The sequence below is a fragment of the Oncorhynchus mykiss genome, chromosome 3 (genome assembly GCF_057628025.1).
Source record: "Oncorhynchus mykiss isolate SJ-2025 chromosome 3, ASM5762802v1, whole genome shotgun sequence".
NCBI classification, from domain to species: domain Eukaryota; kingdom Metazoa; phylum Chordata; class Actinopteri; order Salmoniformes; family Salmonidae; genus Oncorhynchus; species Oncorhynchus mykiss.
Window position 1 is genome coordinate 23,407,330 of NC_143024.1, and position 19,488 is coordinate 23,426,817.

Sequence of the window (19,488 nt, forward strand, 5' to 3'; positions counted from 1 at the left end):
CACATACCAGAGACAGGCAGAGAGACCGGCGAGAGACACACATACCAGTGACAGGCACACAGACCAGCGACAGGCAGACAGACACACATACCCGCGACAGACACATATACCAGCGCCAGGCAGACAGACCAACGACACAGACAAACCAGTGAGCTGTCTTGACAGAGAAACCGCCTCACAGATACCAGTGCACATCGAGTTGACATGGAGCTGTGCAATAAGGCAAGAATCTGTGTCCCCCCTGCTGCCTCACTCTCCATTGAGTGTTAAGAACAAACATTCTGGGACCTTTTCAAATGTTCTACTTGTAACCCTGGACTGATGTACATAATGCCAAAGTTGCTTTACTGTGATCAATGTGATTTTGACGGTTGTATGAAGGGTATTATCTGTGTTACATCGTTATGCTATGTGAAGGCTATAGTGTTCCATCATCATACATCCTATATGAAGTCTTTATGTATGGTCTATGAAGGCTATTTTAAGTCTGTATGTATGCTCTGTGAAGGCTATATGGAGTGTATTGTGTGTATTCTCCTCCCAGGGCTCAGTGGCAGATGGAGCTCTACTTCTCCTACATTGAGACCAGTTACAGCATCTCTGGTGATGTGGTGTGCCCTCCTACTGACCGCCATCACAGCCCTGGCTCTCCACTGTTTGCATTACTACAAATCAAAATCAAATCGAAGTTTATTGGTCGCATACACAGATTTGAATATGGTATCAAAGGTGCAGCAAAATGCTTGTGTTTTTGGCTCCAACAGTGCAATTAAAAAAAAATGTTTTAAACTATAGGATGCGAGTGTACAAATCATTAGTAACACCTGCTCTTTCCATGGCAGACTGACCAGGTGAAAGCTATTTATTGTCACTTGTTAAATCCACTTCAATCAGCGTAGATGAAGGGGAGGAGACAGGTTAAAGAAGTTTGAATGTGTCAAGCACTGCAACACTGCTGGGTTTTTCCCGCTCAACAGTTTCCTGTGTGTATCAAGAATAGTCCACCACCTAATTGACATCGTGCCAACTGTGGGACACATTGGAGTCAACATGGGCCAGCATCCCTGTGAAACGCTTTGACATCTTGTAGAGCCCATGCCCCGACAAATTGAGGCTGCAAAGGGGGGTGCAACACAATAATGTACACTCAGCGTATATTCAGTGTGTTACAACAGTTAAGACATAGTCCTGTGTCTTGGTGAGCATTTAGAATTCAGATAGAAGGCCAGGATCACACAACACTGCCAGAGAAGAGAGACAATAGCAGGTAAAGACACTTTCATAAACATCTTATGAACATGTATTATGTGCCAGTCGGAATGTCTGCAAAGGTGAAACCTTCTAGAAAACGTTTGGGGGTTTTCTGCAGCTGTATAACAAAGGTAGAGAACTGGGTCGCAGATCGACTGTGTGTGGCAAGTTAATGTGTTGACTGACCTGTGTCTTCTTTTCACATTAAAGGGTTATAAGTGAATTGAAATACAATATGAAATCCATTACCTTCACAAAAAAGGTACAACAATATAAAAAGTAAAGTAAATAAAAATAACCATTGTTTTCAAACCACTCGCTCTGCATATAGGAGGTCACTCAAAGTAAAATTCCATCTCATCACTACAGAATTAGGCCAACAGTTCATTTTTCAGCGCTAGCAGCTTGGGCTTCAGTTTTCCATCGTCGAGGTTCAGGAAGACTTTCTGCATGAACTCAAAGGTGCTGCCCAGGGCTTTGGGGTAGTTCAGATGGAGGGAGAAGAGTAGCCCAAAAACAACCACGAGAGCGTCTGGCCAGGAGCGGGAGTTAGTCATGACGATCTTATCCTCAAGGACAATGGATACATGGGCCGGTCTGATGGGCATACCACCCACCACCTCATTGTGCTGGCCCACCACTGAGAGAATGGAAACTCCATCCAGAATACCAGGGTTGCTGAGTTCTCCCACCTTAATCACAGAGGAAAAAACTAAGTTTAAAAAACAAAACAGGAAAGAATGCATTCATAATGGTACAGGCTGTAAAATGAGGTGGCTACCTCGCAGATTTTGAAGACATCAGAACTATCCTTTCGTAACAACAAAGGGAGACCAGCCAGGACTGCAGAACGGGCCACGGTGATGTTATTTTCTCCCTGTGAAGTGAACTAAAGAGAGCACATTTCACAATGTCATTTAGCATTTAAATAATCCAGCAAGTTGAGCTCGTCAACCCCAACATAGGAGTAATCAAATCTGGTTCCAGTCACAGCCAATATCTGATGCACATGTCCATGTAGCACACGGGTGGCCAATCTTATGCACAAAAAGCAGGTGTGGGTGCAGGCTTTTGTTCCAACCAAGTAGTAAACAAAGTCTTGGTTGAATATTAGTTGATCAAGTTGAATCAGGTGTGTCACTGCTTGGTTGAAACAAGAGTCTTCAACCACACCAAGACTGTCCATCCCTGATGAAGTGAATCCCACTGACCTGCTCGTTGTACACTCTCAGGATGCTTGAGAACTTCCCTCCATGGGTGGTGGACTTCCCCTCCTCCTCCCTGAACAGGGTCAGCAGGCGGGGCGTGTGGTGGTCCAAGGCAGAGTAGAACGTCTGCTGCAGGCTCTGGTTGGTGATTCTCTGAAACTCAGCATGTACCTAAAGGAAAAGACAAAGCACACAGAACATCCCAATTTATGTCAGTCAGGCAAGTTGAGCCTGCCCTGAGAATGTTGTTACTGATAACCATGACTTGTGAGTACAACCAGAAGCCCATGTGACATGCATCAAAAAAGGTCTGAACTGCAATGGAAATGTAGATTGTTATGAGCACATGACTGGACAAAGACAACTTTTCTTAGTCTGCTTAACCTGGGCTTCGAGGAAGAGTGCTGGCCAGCGTGTTCTGAGATGCTCTACCGTGGGACTGGATTGAACTATTTCTTGGCGTCGGAGAGCAAATGTCTTCTGCATGTGTTGATTGATGAGTGGCAGGTCTCTGTTTTCTTTCGTCATCTCGTGGACCATCTCCAGTCTCTGTTTCTCCAGGCTGGCCTCATCTTCTCATTGAGGGAAGTTGGGCAGGAAGTTCACCTCTGCCCGGCGTGCTCCTTTAATGTTGCTCCGAGCGTGCTCATTGTCAGGACGATGCTTGCTCCTCCTCCCCCCGTTCACAGCAACCTCTGGGAACCCAACACGGCGTAACTTCTGCCTGTAGTTTCCCATTTTGAATTTCAGGCTGTTCTTCCAGCCATCACAGCCTGATTTTGAGCCAGGCTCTTTCAAACACGGGTGCTTGGTTACAAGGGCCTCAGCTGCCTTGGCAAACTGCCTGTCACTTGGGTACGCTTTGGAATTGAAGATTGTCCAAGCCATCCTATCAAGAATGTTGTGTTTTTTATCCCTTGTTATTTTCAGCACCGTTTCATGTCTCAGATATGCACAATAGCGCTCTCTCAGAGCAAACTCAACTTCCATCGAGAAAGTGGGTATGACAAATACCTCAGGCCACCTGCCTAGCCGCTCTGGTGGGGCGGCCTGTAACTCGGTGGCTGAGAGTCCGGTTAAACCGAGGTCTGTATCACGTCGTATTCGCAAAACTTTCCCGTAGCCCTAGGAGAAGGCAAGTCTTCAATGGTCTCTAAGTTGAAGAGCTCATTGTTTACATCAGGGTCTTCATAAAGAAGACTGAAATCAAACTTCAGATGCAGTTTCTCCTTGAGCGTTGATATCAGCTCATTCAGTGAGTCAGGTTGAGAGGGCAGAATCGCTTTCTCTATTCTGTTGTCGTTGAGGATAACTTTCAGTTTGTTGGCTGCGTTTACTGACCCTTGTCTCCATTTGGAATGTGAAATCTGAAGGAAAAGAAAGGACACAGCGTCACCAGGGCCTAAAGCCATAGACTGTACGACTTCCATATCATTTCCACTAATAAAATGCCCCTTGATTTGGAAGAGTATTACCTATAAATACAACAGCACGACTGTGTTATAATAAATTATTTGCTGAAAGGGATAGCTATATGCCCACTGACCAACGCTATGGCTTGGTAATATGTGTTGAGAGCTTGTCAGTGAACCCACCTTCAGAAGTGGATACTTGGTCTGGGTCTTTGGGATCAGACTCCAGCCTTTGAATGTGCTCTTCAACCTCACTGATCCAGTGGGTATCGTCTTCCTCTTTACATAGTGACACTGTGGGCTCTGGGTCCTCCTGTCTTAGATGGAGGCCCCACTCTTGAGTACATAACTGCTGCTGCTCTGGGGCAACCTGCACCAAAGTGATAGTAGCTTCAGCCTGCCGATGGCAGTCTGACACTGGAGGGAAGGAGAAACAATTGCACATGTAGATCTGTTAAAGTTGGAATCCGTTTTGGTAAAACTGCCACAACAAAGATGTCACTTCAAACAACGAACAATGTTTTATTCCCTCAGACATCATTGCATGCATAATAGAACAGCACTCTATGTAGCTACTACAATTGTTTTGTATTACTTTGCCCAGCCTGGTCTCAGACTAGACGTAACATAGTAAAAGTAAATACTGGATGCTCAAATGAGTAACATATTTTTATTTCACCTTTATTTAACCCGGTAGGCCAGTTGAGAACAAGTTCTCATTTTCAACTGCGACCTGGCCAACATAAAGCAAAGCAGTGCGACGCAAATAACAACACAGAGTTACACCTGGAATAAACAAAGATAGTCAATAACACAATAGAAAAGTCTATATACAATGTGTGCAAATGAGGTAAGATAAGGGTGGTAAGGCAATAAATAGGCCATAGTGGTGAAATAATTACAATTTAGCAATTAAACACTGGAGGGATAGATGTGCGGAAGATCAATGTGCAAGTAGAGATACTGGGGAGCAAAGGCGCAAAAAATATGGGTCTCAAGCTTTAGTGATTTTTGCAATTCGTTCCAGTCATTCCTCAGCAGAGAACTGGAAGGAAAGGCGGCCAGGGGAGGAATTGGCTTTGGGGGTGACCAGTGAAATATACCTGCTGGAGCGTGTGCTACGGGTGGGTGCCGCGATGGTGACCAGTGAGCTGACCATATGATTCCAAGATGGCGTAGCAGTCAGACGTCTTTGTCATCGTCTTTGTCGTGTCCCATGTATATATCTTTTATCTTCGCATATCTTTTTATATTTTTCTAAACCTCAACTTCAAAATACTCTCCTGCAACCCGCCTCACCCAATGTGGTGTGGATTTGCTTTTCTCTAAAGTATTTTTCATTACTTCGGAATCGGGACCCCCAGCAGAAGCTAGCCAGCTGACTAGATTCTAGCTAGTAGTCAGCTAACCACTGCTAGAGGTCATCAGCTAACCTTTAGCTCTGAAAACTCTCGGCAGTTTGCACAATGCGATTCTAACCAGAGCATACCGGACCCATTTTCTCTCCATATCCCCGGATTCCCACCGCAAGTGAACATTTTCACTTGCATCATCGCAGCTAGCTAGCTGCAATCCGAGTGTCTACTCCTGTCTATTGTCTCTGTCCTGAAGCAAGCACCAATTAGCCAGGAGCTAGCCCATGTTAGGTCCATCTCCCGGCTGGCTGAAGAGTTCCATCAGCCACTCCTAGGCTAAAATGGCCTTGACCCATTTTACTGCCAGTGCGGAGCCCCGCCGGTCCTTCACGACTGGACTACCGACGTAATCTGCCCGAGGGGGTTATTCAACTGGCCCCTCCGTCGCGACGTCCCCTGAATGCCCATCTGCTAGCCTGCTAGCCGCAGCCCGCTAGCCGTCTAGAGCATATCGGCTGTTAGTTGAATAGGTCCATCTGACAATTTCTTGGGCCACTATACCTATTTTTGCCAATTAGACTGGTCCCTTTACCACACGGAACCCTACTAATCCATCACGACTGGTCTACCGACATAAACGCACGAAGAGGCTATAAACAGACTTTCTCCGACACGACATCCCTCTGAGACCCTTCTGCTAGCTTGCTAGCCCCGGCCCGCTAGCTGTCTGAATCGCCGTGTCTCCAACCAGCCTCATTACTCACTGGACTCTTATGATCACTCGGCTACGCATTCCTCTCCTTAATGTCAATATGCCTTGTCCTTAGCTGTTCTGGTTAGTGATTGTCTTATTTCACTGTAGAGCCTCTGGCCCTGCTCAATATACCTTATCCAACCCTTTAGTTCCACCTCCCACACATGTGATGACATCACCTGGTTTAAATGATGTTTCTAGAGACAATATCTCTCTCATCATCACTCAATGCCTAGGTTTACCTCCACTGTATTCAAATCCTACCATACCTTTGTTTGTACATTATGCCTTGAATCTATTCTATCGCACTCAGAAACCTGCTCCCTTTACTCTCTTTTCCGGACGTACTCGACAACCAGTTCTTATAGCCTTTAGTTGCACCCTTATCCTACTCCTCCTCTGGTGATGTAGAGGTTAACTTCTTATGGCTGGGGGGCAGTATTGAGTAGCTTGGATGAATAAGGTGCCTAAAGTAAACGGCCTGCTCCTCAGTCTCAGTTGCTAATATATGCATATTATTAGTAGTATTGGATAGAAATCAATCTAAAGTTTCTAACTGTTTGAATGATGTCTGTGAGTATAACAGAACTCATTTGGCAGGCAAAATCCTGAGTTGAAATCAAAACAGGAAGTCAGAAATCTGAGCTTTGTATGTATTCACCAGAGTCCCCAATAAAATCCCCTTGAGATATGAATGATGTTGCACTGCCTAGGGGTTCCACTAGATGTCAACCATCAATATAAATTATAATGAGACTTTATGGTGTCGTGGGAGTGAATGATTGCAGAATCAGTCAGGTCAGCCATTTTCAGATCATGGTAGTCACTTGCGTTCCATTACTCACGAAGACAAGGAGGAGTACTCCGGTTGGAACTTTATTGAAGCTATATGTTAAAAACATCCTAATGATTGATTCTGTACTTAGTTTGAAATGTTTCTTCGGCTGGTAATATAACTTTTTAAAGTTTTTGTCCGATATAACTCTGACCAGAATGAGCGTTTGGATATGTATATCAAACGCGCTAACAAAAGAAGGTATTTGGACATAAATAACAGACATTTTCAAACAAAACAAACATTTACTGTGGACCTGGGATTCCTGGAGTGCTTTCTGATGTCAATCATCAAAGGTAAGGGAACATTTATCGTAATTTCTTGTTTATGTTGACGTCAACATGGCGGCTACTGTGACAAATATTTCTGAGCGCCGTGTCAGATTATTGCATGGCTGGCTTATTCAGTAAAGTTTTTTTTGAAATCAGACACAGCGGTTGCATTAAGGAGAAGTATATCTATAATTCCATGTGTATAACTTGTATTATCATCTACGTTTATGATGAGTATTTCTGTTGAATGATGTGGCTATAAAAAAATCACTGGATGTTTTTGGAACTAGTGAATGTAACACGCCAATGTAAACTCATATTTGGATAAATATGAACTTTATCAAACAAAACATACATGTATTGTGTAACATGAAGTCCTATTAGTGTCATCTGATGAAGATCATCAAAGGTTAGTGATTAATTTTATCTATTTTCTGCTTTTTGAAACTCCTCTTTTTGGCTGAAAAAAATGGCTGTGTTTTTCTGTGGCTATGTGGTGACCTAACAATCGTTTGTGGTGCTTTTGCTGTAAAGCATATTTGAAATCGGACACTGTGGTGGGATTAGCAACGAGAATAGCTTTAAAATGGTAGAGCTAGGCACTGCAGGGCCTGGGTTAACTTCTTATGGCTGCAATCCCGTTAACTGGAGCGATTTGAGGAATGTTTGAGGAATGTTAATTATGAGATTTTTGATGTTTTGAAAATGGCGCCCTACACTTTGACTGGCTGTTGTCAAATCGCTCCCGTTAACGGGATTGCAGCCATAAGAAGTTAACCCAGGCCCTGCAGTGCCTAGCTCCACTCCTATTCCCCAGGTGCTCTCATTTGTTGACTTCTGTAACTGTAAAAGCCTTGGTTTCATGCATGTTAACATTAGAAGCCTCCTCCCTAAGTTTGTTTTATTCACTGCTTTAGCACACTCTGCCAATCCGGATGTCCTAGCCATATCTGAATCCTGGCATATGAAATTTCCATCCCTAACTATAACATTTTCCGACAAGATAGAACTGCCAAAGGGGGCGGTGTTGCAACCTACTGCAGAGATAGCCTGCAGAGTTCTGTCTTACTATCCAGGTCTGTACCCAAACAATTCGAGCTTCTACTTTTAAAAATCCACCTTTCCAGAAACAAGTCTCATCGCTGCCGCTTGATATGGACAACCCTCTGCCCCCAGCTGTGCTCTGGACACCATATGTGAACTGATTGAAGATAGATGGGGGGCAGAGCTCGTGCTGCTAGGTGACTTAAACTGGGACATGCTTAACACCCCGGCCATCCTACAATCTATGCTTGATGCCCTCAATCTCGCACAAATGATCAATGAATCTACCAGGCACAACCCCAAAGCCGTAAACATGGGCACCCTCATAGATATCATCCTAACCAACTTACCCTCCAAATACACCTCTGCTGTTTTCAACCAATATTTCAGCGATCTCTGCCTAATTTCCTGTATCCGTAATGGGTCTGCGGTCAAACAACCAGGCATCATCACTGTCAAACGCTCCCTAAAACACTTCAGCGAGCAGGCCTTTCTAATCGACCTGGCCCAGGTATCCTGGAAGGATATTGACCTCATCCCGTTAGTAGAGGACATCTGGTTATTCTTTAAAAGTGCCTTCCTCACCATCTTAAATAAGCATGCCCCACAACAGGAACAGATATAGCCCTTGGTTCTCTCCAGACCTGACTGCCCTTGACCAGCACAAAAACATCCTGTGGTGTTCTGCATTAGCATCGAATAGTCCCCGTGATATGCAACTTTTCAGGGAAGTTAGGAACAAATAAACACAGCAAGTTAGGAAAGCTAAGGCTAGCTTTTTCAAGCAGAAATTTGCATCCTGTAGCACAAACTCAAAAAAGGTCTGGGGCACTAAAGTCCATGGCGAATAAGAGAACCTCCTCCAGGCTGCCCACTGTACTGAGGCTAGGTAACACTGTCACCACCAATAAATTCACTAAAATTGAGAATTTCAATAAGCATTTTTCTACGGCTGGCCATGCTTTCCACCTGGCTACCCCTACCCCGTTCAACAGCCCTGCACTCCCTACAGCAACTCGCCCAAGCCTCCCCATTTCTCCTTCACCCAAATCCAGATGGCTGACGTTCTGAAAGTGCTGCAAAATCTGGACCCTACAAATCAGCCAGGCTAGACAATCTGGACCCTCTCTTTCTAAAATGATCTGCCGAAATTGTTGCAACACAAGCACATTACCGACCATTTCGAATCCCACCATACCTTCTCCGCTATGCAATCTGGTCTCTATGGGGGTGCCACAGGGTTCAATTCTCAGGCCGACTCTCTTCTCTGTATACATCAATGATGTCGCTCTTGCTGCTGGTGATTCCCTGATCCACCTCTACGCAGACGACACCATTCTGTATACTTCTGGCCCTTCTTTGGACACTGTGTTAACTATCCTCCAGACAAGCTTCAATGCCATACAACTCTCCTTCTGTGGCCTCCAACTGCTCTTAAATGCAAGTAAAACTAAATGCATGCTTTTCAACCGATCGCTGCCCGCACCTGCCCGCCCGTCCAGCATCACTGCTCTGGACGGTTCTGACTTAGAATTTGTGGACAACTACAAATACCTAGGTGTCTGGTTTGACTGTAAACTCTCCTTCCAGACTCACATTAAACATCTCCAATCCAAAATTAAATCTAGAATTGGCTTCCTATTTCGCAACAAAGTATTTTTCACTCATGCTGCCAAACATACCCTCGTAAAACTGATCATCCTACCGATCCTCGACTATGTAATTTATAACATAGCCTCCAACACTCTACTCAACAAATTGGATGCAGTCTATCACAGTGCCATCCGTTTTGTCACCAAAGCCCCATATACTACCCACCACTGCAACCTGCATGTTCTCGTTGGCTGGCCCTCGCTTCATATATTTGTCGCCAAACCCACTGGCTCCAGGTCATCTACAAGTCGTTGCTAGGTAAAGCCACGCCTTATCTCAGCTCACTGGTCTCCATTGCAGCACCCAGCCGTAGCACGCACTCCAGCAGGTATATCTCACTGGTGACCCCCAAAGCCAATTCCTCCTTTGGCCACCTTTCCTTCCAGTTCTCTGCTGCCAATGACTGGAAGGAACTGCAAAAATCACTGAAGCTAGAGACGCATATCTCCCTCACTAGCTTTAAGCACCAGCTGTCAGAGCAGCTCACAGATCACTGCACCTGTACATAGCCCATCCAACTACCTCATCCCCATACTGTATTTATCTTGCTCCTTTGCACCCCAGTATCTCTACTTGCACATTCATCTTCTGCACATCTACCATTCCAGTGTTTAATTGCTGTTGTAATTACTTCGCCACCATGGCCTATTTATTGCCTTACCTCATTTGCACACAATGTATATAGACTTTTTTCTACTGTATGTTTGTTTATTCCATGTGTAACTCTGTGTTGCTGTATGTGTCACACTGCTTTGCTTTATCTTGGCCAGGTCACTTGTTCTCATCTAGGCTACCTGGTTAAATAAAGCTGAACATGTTTTTTTATTTAAATAAGGCAGCACTTTCCCTAGCAAAGACTTATAGATGACCTGGAGCCAGTGGGTTTGGGGACAAATATGAAGCGAGGGCCAGCCAATGAGAGCATGCAGGTCGCAGTGGTGGGTAGTATATGGGGCTTTGGTGACAAAACGGATGGCACTGTGATAGCAAATTGGATGCAGTCTGAGTAGAGTGTTGGAGGCTATGTTATAAATTACATCGCAGAAGTCAAGGATCGGTAGGATAGTCAGTTTTATGAGGGTATGTTTTGCAGCATGAGTGAAGGATGCTTTGATGCAAAATAGGAAGCCGATTCTAGATTTAACTGCCAGAGGTCCGGACAACATGCCCTCCGATTTGACTCACTGAACTCTATCTGAGAAGTAGTTGGTGAAGCAGGCGATTTGAGAAACCAAGGCTGTTGAGTCTGCCGATAAGAATGTGGTGATTGACAGAGTTGAAAGTCATGGCCAGGTCGATGAATACAGCTGTACAGTATCACGTCGTATATGTTAAGTTTGGTATGGTTGCATTAGACAGGTTACTTAAGGAAAAAAACAAAAGGAGGGTGATTGGTCAGGGTGGATGGATGGGCATATAATGCGAATATCTAGTAACCCAAAGATAGTGTGTTCTAATCTCATCACAGACAACTTCAGCATTTTAGCAACTTTTCAACTACTCACTACTTTTTTGCAATTACGTAGCTAACACTTCCCCTAACCTTAACCCTTTAGCCTAACTATTAACCCTAACCCATATCCTAGCTAATGTTAGCCAGCTAGCTAAAAATGTGTGTTAGCCACCTAGCTAACTTTAGCCACAACAAATTGTAATGTACATTTAGCAAATTCCCAACATATCACAAATTGTAATTCATAACATACAAAATGGATTATGGACATCCACAAATTAATACATACCATATAAATCGTAACATTGATTAAATGGAATGTTACTGAGTTACAGTTACAGAATAATACACAATGTTGAGACCAGGTTGCGCATCTCCTCCTTTTTAAAAACAAAACAGGAACAAATGCAGTGGCGCTGCTTCACAACTACGGATCTCAGCTTTCAGGCCAGTTCCCCGGACTTCACTATCAATTAGGGTTTTGTAACTGGCACTTTCAATGAAGATTCGCCATTGACAAACATTTTGAGTCTGGGCAGAAAGCTTGCTAACGTTATTAGATAAAGGGGAGGGGTAACTACACGGGTTTGTGGTTAGACGCTACAAACAATTGACTGTATGAAGCTACATACCTCCTCTATGCAACATCAACAGCCCAAGAAGACGTTTGTTGTCCTCTTTCATACGAACAACGTCTACCTGGTACTCTGCTATCGTTTTTTCAACGACCCCAAATATCTCCTCAGCAGCCGCTGTTAATTTATGGTTGAGAAACTCTCAACAACTCTATTTTAGACATTTTTATTGTTTATTTTCCTCCATACGAAATTAGCCTGTACTTCTGCAGAAGATAAACACAGAAGCGCATGCCCCTCTGTGTAGTGCATCGTTTGTGATGCCCTCTGATGGAGTGGAGTGCGACATCGTATTCTTCTTCTTCTATAATATCATGGCGGTGCCTGCTAACAAAAGTTTAAAGTGCATATGTCGCTATCTACTGTGCTGGAGAATGCGATCCATCATGGTATGCCTAATTCTGTACTACCAAGCAAATTAAATAAAACAATAAATCCCTACTAACTTCTACCCCCCAAAAAACTGCCAGGCCACCACAACCCATTTTAACTTGATCTATATCATGCTGAAACAATGCACCCTTAAGATTATTCAGCATGTCTACAACCATTTCAACAGTAACATATGTTACCCCCAATAACACTTTTGCCGTATCCACAATAACCTTCAACTTGGCATTTCTGCTTTCCACAACCTGAGTCGTGTTGATAACCTTATGAAGTTAAATGTATTCACTATCAAAGTGTCCTTTGACACAGCACATTTATGAGCACAAGATTTCTGAACAGGTCTCGAAACCATGCCAGATCCAGTAGAACCAACCCGACATTAGGTCCACTTAGTACAGTAGCGGCCATGGAAGTGCCATCATTCTGCACTGTAGTTCCACTAATCTGTTTTACAGCCTCTACATACGATAGATACATCATGACTGATTATATACCTCTGAGCCTCTCTCTGCACCCCCCCCCCCTCCCAAGAATTACCTTCACATTGCTCTCACGTTTACCATAATCATGTTCCCCACATATTTTCTTTCCTTTACCCTGAGCACCTACATGTTCTATTATTCTGCATTTAAAACACAGCAATGGGGATGGGACAAATTCTCTGACATTGAAACTGATGAATCCTTTCTGTACTTGTCTAGGTAAAACCTTCTCAAACGTCAGCAGCACTGATAAGCTTTCACTTCTTTGACCCTCTTTCCTACTGATCAACTTTTTGGCCTCAAATCACTACTTCCTGTCACATTTCTGAAATATCATCTATGGACATAGATATTGGGACCCCATTGATGACTACTCTCTACCTAGCATAAGCACCAGGGATATTACTTATAGTATTCATCCCATTAAGCTTTTCCATCAGGCTACCACAAAATATGAACAATCTACCATTTCCAATGAACTGGGCTAATCTGACTTCAACCATCTCTTTCTCTACTGCATTGGTTAGTTGGATTGGGTGTAAATGAGGCCCTGTGGTCTCATGAAACATCATCACCACTTTCCACTCCCACACATTATTACTCTTGCTTCTTACCTTGGCCCTCTTTATGCTTTCTTTACTAGACCATCCACTGCTTTCAGTGTCATTATCTTTATTCTTCCTGTCTTTCCACTACCAAGCATTCCTTGACCCTCATCCACCTGCTCCAGACCATCAGAACTGACACCTATTCTGTTTGCATTCCAGCACAGCTGTTGCTTCTCCAACCTTTTCTCCATTTCGTCCACACTACTCGCCTCCATTTTGGCTGTCAGACTTCCAAACTTCTCACGCATCAGCAACTCATTCACCCAGTTCTGACTCCACACAGTTCTCCAGGCACGAAGTCATTCAAACAAACCTCAAATCTTGTGCATCACAACACAACCTCCAAGCAAGCGCTTCCTCCTCTAGCTGACCAAACTCCTCTTACGACGTCCCTACCCCATGGAAGTTCTTTGTTTCGTGCAACAGGGTCTGTGTCCACACCATTATAAGTCACTAAATGATTAGTGTGTAGATGCAGCCATGTGATATACTGGTGTGGACACAGACCCTGTCTAATTCACTAAATGATGTGTGTACATGCAGCCATTTGATAGAGAGCTCAGAGATATTTCCACTGCTTTTACAGAGACTTAAAATAGATTGTATTTAAAGATTGGAGCCTGTGCCCTTTTCCTAAAACGTGTATTGATTTCATCAGATAATGGTTGCATGGTTGGAGTTCCCAACATGATTCTGCAACGCTGCCAGAGAAGAGCAAAGCTGGAAAAAAAGACAATTCAATGAACACATTATCAGCCATTTATTCTGTAGTACTTAATGGATGTCTGGGAATGTACAATATCTGGGTTGGTTGAAAGAAGCAGCTCTCATTTCAGGTGGTATATTTAGATCCCATTGAACATAGCATAACTGTATCATACCAATTCTCTATACATGTAAATACACATTAAAATGTATTTTTCCCCCTTGGTGGATTTTGGCATTAGGCTCAGAGGTAAGTATGACATTTGGTGTACGGAAGATCTTAAACATTAAACAGAACATTAAACAGAAGGGAACAAACATTCTGAAAACTAGTCTGTTTGCAACATCAGGGCAGATATATTGTGACATATTACTCTCAAGACCAATGCAAGGTTTATATACAGACATAACAGTGGATCTCACCATGTCCTCTGTGTCATCCTATAACTAATGGGCAGGGACTCCTGTTACTCAGAAACCCACTAACTGCTCTCTGTTAGAACATGATATTAATCAGAGAGCAGTGTCCCGAGGAGGGCTAAGTCCTGATTCTCCTATCACATCTCTGTCTGCTGTCCGATTCGCTCCCCCCACACAGGGCACAGTCATTTGTTCTCCTTCCTGTAAACCCTCTTCACGTGGCTCTGTATGGTCTGAATCCATTGTGGCATTGGCCACATTCATGGCACCTATATGTTTGTGAGCTGTCTGATGCTTCTTCAACATACTTGATGTGGTAAAGCATTTTCTACACACAGGACACATGTATGGCTTCTCCCCTGTGTGAGTCCTCATGTGCACTATCAGAGATGTATTCTGGCTGAAACATTTGCCACAATCTTGGCATTGATGTGGTTTCTCCCCTGTGTGGCTCCTCATATGTAAGTTTAGGTGTCCACGCTGAGTAAATCCTTTGCCACAATCTTGACAGTGAAACGGCTTCTCCCCTGTATGACTCCTCAAATGCCTTTTCAGGAAAGTATCCCAAGCAAAATATTTACCACAAATATGACAACACTTTGCTCCAATGTGAGTTTGTAGGTGATCCATCATATTTTCTGTAGACTGACAGAATTTTCCACACACACCACAAAGATGTTCTTTATCCTGTGTGTGCGCTTGCACATGATTTAATAAAGACGCCATGGAGTCAAATTGCTTTCCACATACCTTACAACTAGGAGCAGCATCCCAGCTTACACTGGGTCTCGAGTGTGATTTTAGATGGTTCAATTTCCTGTCCTTAACACTATGAGAACTTTGTCCTTTTACTGTCTTTGTTCTCTTTGATTTGAGTGGCTTTAACATTAGACCTGACAGAGGTCCTCCACACTCCATCCTGTCAATATGTCCTCTGTTTTCACTCTGAGCTGCAGAACACTCAGTATCTACTGCAGAGAAGGGCTGGGGCTCTCTGATTGGTTCTGATACACCATAGTCTTCTACATAAGGTTCTGTTTTGATCTGTTCAGTTGAGGTGCTGGGTAGAGAGTATCTCTCTCCATGTGAGGGCTGAGTTGGGTCCTGATAATAGCCACTTGATACACAGCCGTAAGAATTGATAAACTCATTGAAATTATTCTCATCCTCCTGACTGGTTCTTGGTTCACCCTGTTCATCTTTCATCCGTGTGGGTTGTGGGTCCTTCTGCCCCAGACTGGGGCTCCACTCCTGCTGCTCATCAGACACAGCGACAGTGAGCTGCTGGAGGTCTGGAGATAATGGAGAAAAAAAATAGGATTACAATTATCTTTTCACAGACCTTGGTTTTGTAAATAGACCCTACAAAATGAATTACATTGAAAGCTAATCGTGAAATTAACGTTATTAAAACAAACACACCTGCTCGTCTATGTAACTTGATCTGTGGCTTAGAACGAATATCCAGCATGCTCCGTAGACGCCTGTTCTCCTCCTTTGTGTGAGAAACCTCTTCCTGGTACTCTGCTATCGTTTCTTCAACGACACCAAATATCTCTTCAGCTGCCGCTATCAATTTCTGGTTGAGAAACACTCTCAAGAAATCCATTTTAGACATTTTTTAATTAGGAAAGCTGTCAGCCAGCTAAATCAGCCAGCTAGCTACCAACGTAAACAAAGTCAAGAAGACAAAGAGCGCTGTCAGTATTCGTGCGTGCACGGCATAGTACATTTTGCACTGTCGCCCCCTGCTGGAGCGGAAGACAGGTCCTCGCAATCCTACAGATTAGGGAAATATTTATCCAATCTATTCTTGGAGGTCCTCCAGTGTCTGTATATTTTTTATTCTAGCCCAGCACATAGGCCACATAGGCCAGCACATGTAGTAGACTGCAGAGCTGGTGGCGCTGCTACAGCACTACTGGTGCAAATCTGAAGTTTAGATCAATCATTGCCTCACTAGATCACTAAAGTACACCAAACATAGAATACACCATACTGCTATCACTAATCCAACATTGTCATGTCTGCAATTAATTAAAGGAGGAGGAGAGTAATGTACCATGCCTTCAGAAAGTATTCATACCCCTTGACTAATTCCACATTTTGTTGTTAGCCTGAATTCAAAATGTATATTTTTTAAATACATTTATTATCCCACCCATCTACACACAGTACCTCATAATGACAAAGTGAAAATATGTTTTTAGAAATACATAAATATATAATTTAAATAAGTATTCACACCACTGAGTCAATACGTTGTAGAAGCACCTTTGGAGGCGATTACAGATTTTTTGGATTTGGGGAGTTTCTCAAACTCTGTTAAATTAGATAGGGAGCAGAGATGAACAGCAATCTTCAATTCTTTCCACAGATTTTCAATGGGATTCAAGTTTGGGCTTCGGCTGGGTGACTCAGTAACTTTTATTGTTCTGAAGCCATTCCAATGTTGTTTGGGCTGTATGCTTAGGTTCACTGTCCTGTTGGAATGCAAATCTCACCCCAGTCCAAGGTCATTCGCACTCTGATCAGGTTCTCATGAAGCATTTGCCTCTATTCATTGTTCCCTCTATCCTTACCAGTCTTCCAGTCCCTGCTCCTGAAAAGCATCCCCATAGCATGATGCTGCCTCCACCATGCTTCACGGTAGGGATGGTTTTTGACAGGTGATGAGCTGTGTCTGGTTTTCTCCAGACAAAGCACTTTGCATTCAGGCCAAAGTGTTCAATTTGTCTCATCAGACCACAATCATTTGCCTTATGATCTCAGTCTGTCACATGCCTTCTTGCAAACTCCAGGCATGCTGTCATGTGCCTTTCTCTCAGGAGTGGCTTCCATCTGCCCACTCTCCCATAAATCCCAGATTGGTGAAGTGCTGTAGAGACTTGTCTTTTTGGCAGGTTCTCCCATCACAGCCAAGGACCTCGGGAGTGTTCATTGCATTCTTGGTCACCTCCCTGACCAAGGCCCTTCTTGCCCGGTTGCGCAGTTTGGTTGGACGGCAAGCTCTAGGCAGAGTCTGGGTCGTTCCACATTTTTTCAATTTCCCAACGATGGAGACCACTGAGCTCTGGGAAACTTTCAACACTCTAGACATTGTTCTATACCCTTCCCCAGCTATATGCCTCATCACAATTTTATCTCAGATCTAGAGAGTTCCTTGGACTTCATGGTATAGATTCTGCTCTGACACACACTTCTATCTTAAATTTTATTGGCGAATCACAACCAACTGGCAGGTGCATACACCACCACCTACTGTTCTGGAGTGAGGCCGGTCACGACCTATATATACACACCACTATATTCTCTCAACTAACCCTGAACTTCTAATAAAATATAATAATTCCCTACAAACCTTACTACTCCCGTTATCCCCACATAAAATACCACCTACTCCCCATTTCCGTCCAACCTCTCTGAACCTGTCAAACATCCTCTCCCTTTCTACATCACACGTCCCATACAGCCATTACACATTCCAGTATCATGCTTCCCTATCAATTTCCAAGAGGGATTAAATCCCATATGCCCTAAACTCATCCTACACAACATAACTTCCTCCCTTCTGTTCCCATTATAACACTATCTCCCGTACAGATTTCCTTGTACTATAAAAATGTCTTCCCTTACTACTTTCATCCCATTGTTTCTGCCAACAATCTAACCCATTTTTCCAAATCAATGTTTTAATTCTCTCAACCCAACTGCACCTGTATATCCACAATATTATTTTCACTGCTTTTTTGGCTATTATATCTACTATATAATTTCCATTAACTTCTTTATGAGCTGGAATCCAACAGAACATAATGTCAATACAATTTATTTGTAAGCACAACAGCAGCATTTTCTACCCATAAATCCTCATGTTCTGACTTTCAAAACAAAATCTAATTTGATATGTCTCATACAGGTTTAGCACATGTTATTGCAGGTATAGCGAAATGCTTTCCAGATCTTAAACTAAACTGATGCAGAGTCTGAACATATTGCTACTCTTCTTGGTTGCACCTCCTCTATCCATTGCAATCCAACAACTGATGCAACCATTTGTTAAAGACAGATAAATAATTTGTTAGTCTCTTCCATAGATTAACATCGAACTCAGGAATAAATGCACCTGCTGCCGTCTTCCCATTCATCTGTATGCACTGCAAGACAAGAATAAAACTGATTAGTAATATATTGATCCACTATTGTTGCTACATGATCGTCACACCACTTTCTTTTCCTCGATCAGGCTAAAATCGACATGTGGTCTTGTATAAAACCAGTGACACATTTCCTATTTCCACAGATGGCCCTATAAAAAAGGTCCCGGAGTCCATCTTTATAAACCCCTTTTCCAAATATCTCTTGATATTTCATATTCCCAGCAGTCTTCCAATACTGTCAGTGTAGGATGATCTACCGTACTAACCTTCAGTCTTGCCCAGTACGCCAGGGCTAGCTTAACTCATCTAAGGGACCGTGGCATTTCCCCAGTGTCTACTTGTAAAGCCCCAACCGGTGTAGTTTTAAATGCACAATCACATATCCTGAGTGCCCTCGCTTGCATCCTATCAAGGGGGGAAAACAATATATAAGCCACAGAACCATAAACAAAGCACCCATAATCTATGGACAATCGCGTCAAAGTACGATAAATAGTCAGTAAAGATTGCCTATCTGCCCCCTCTGACATGCACTGTCAACCGTGGGACCTTACATAGACAGGTGTGTTTCTAAATCATGTCTGAACAATTGAATTGGCCACAGGTGGACTCCAATCAAGTTGAGGCGACATCAAGAATGATCAAAGGAAATTGGATGCACCTTGTAACTTGAGATTATTGTTTATAGGGGTGCCAGGTAGGTTGTGCCTACCAGATAAAATATTGGTTTCTCCTTTTGGCTTGGGAGGGAATGAGTCCCATCTGGTCCGTCAAGTCTACAACAATACAAAGGACTCATGTAAAAGTCAGGATGGACATACACTTTTCATAAACCCGTAAAACACTGGAAA

General features: G+C 43.3%; 2 protein-coding genes across 2 annotated transcripts; both read right to left on the bottom strand.

The window, feature by feature from the left end:
• Positions 1-672: 672 nt before the first annotated feature.
• LOC110509712 (uncharacterized) lies at positions 673-12,236 on the bottom strand. Its single transcript, XM_021590774.3, has 6 exons — positions 11,870-12,236; positions 4,055-4,288; positions 2,844-3,826; positions 2,463-2,630; positions 2,033-2,140; positions 673-1,943 (listed from the first exon to the last, which is right to left on the bottom strand). Exons 3-6 carry the CDS (start codon positions 2,997-2,999, stop codon positions 1,623-1,625), a joined length of 753 nt encoding a protein of 250 aa, XP_021446449.2. The 5' UTR covers positions 3,000-3,826; positions 4,055-4,288; positions 11,870-12,236; the 3' UTR covers positions 673-1,622.
• Positions 12,237-14,093: 1,857 nt separating this feature from the next.
• Positions 14,094-16,610, bottom strand: LOC118945807 (uncharacterized). The gene is made up of 2 exons (XM_036969258.2): positions 15,900-16,610; positions 14,094-15,769 (listed from the first exon to the last, which is right to left on the bottom strand). Exons 1-2 carry the CDS (start codon positions 16,093-16,095, stop codon positions 14,571-14,573), a joined length of 1,395 nt encoding a protein of 464 aa, XP_036825153.1. The 5' UTR covers positions 16,096-16,610; the 3' UTR covers positions 14,094-14,570.
• Positions 16,611-19,488: the final 2,878 nt, after the last annotated feature.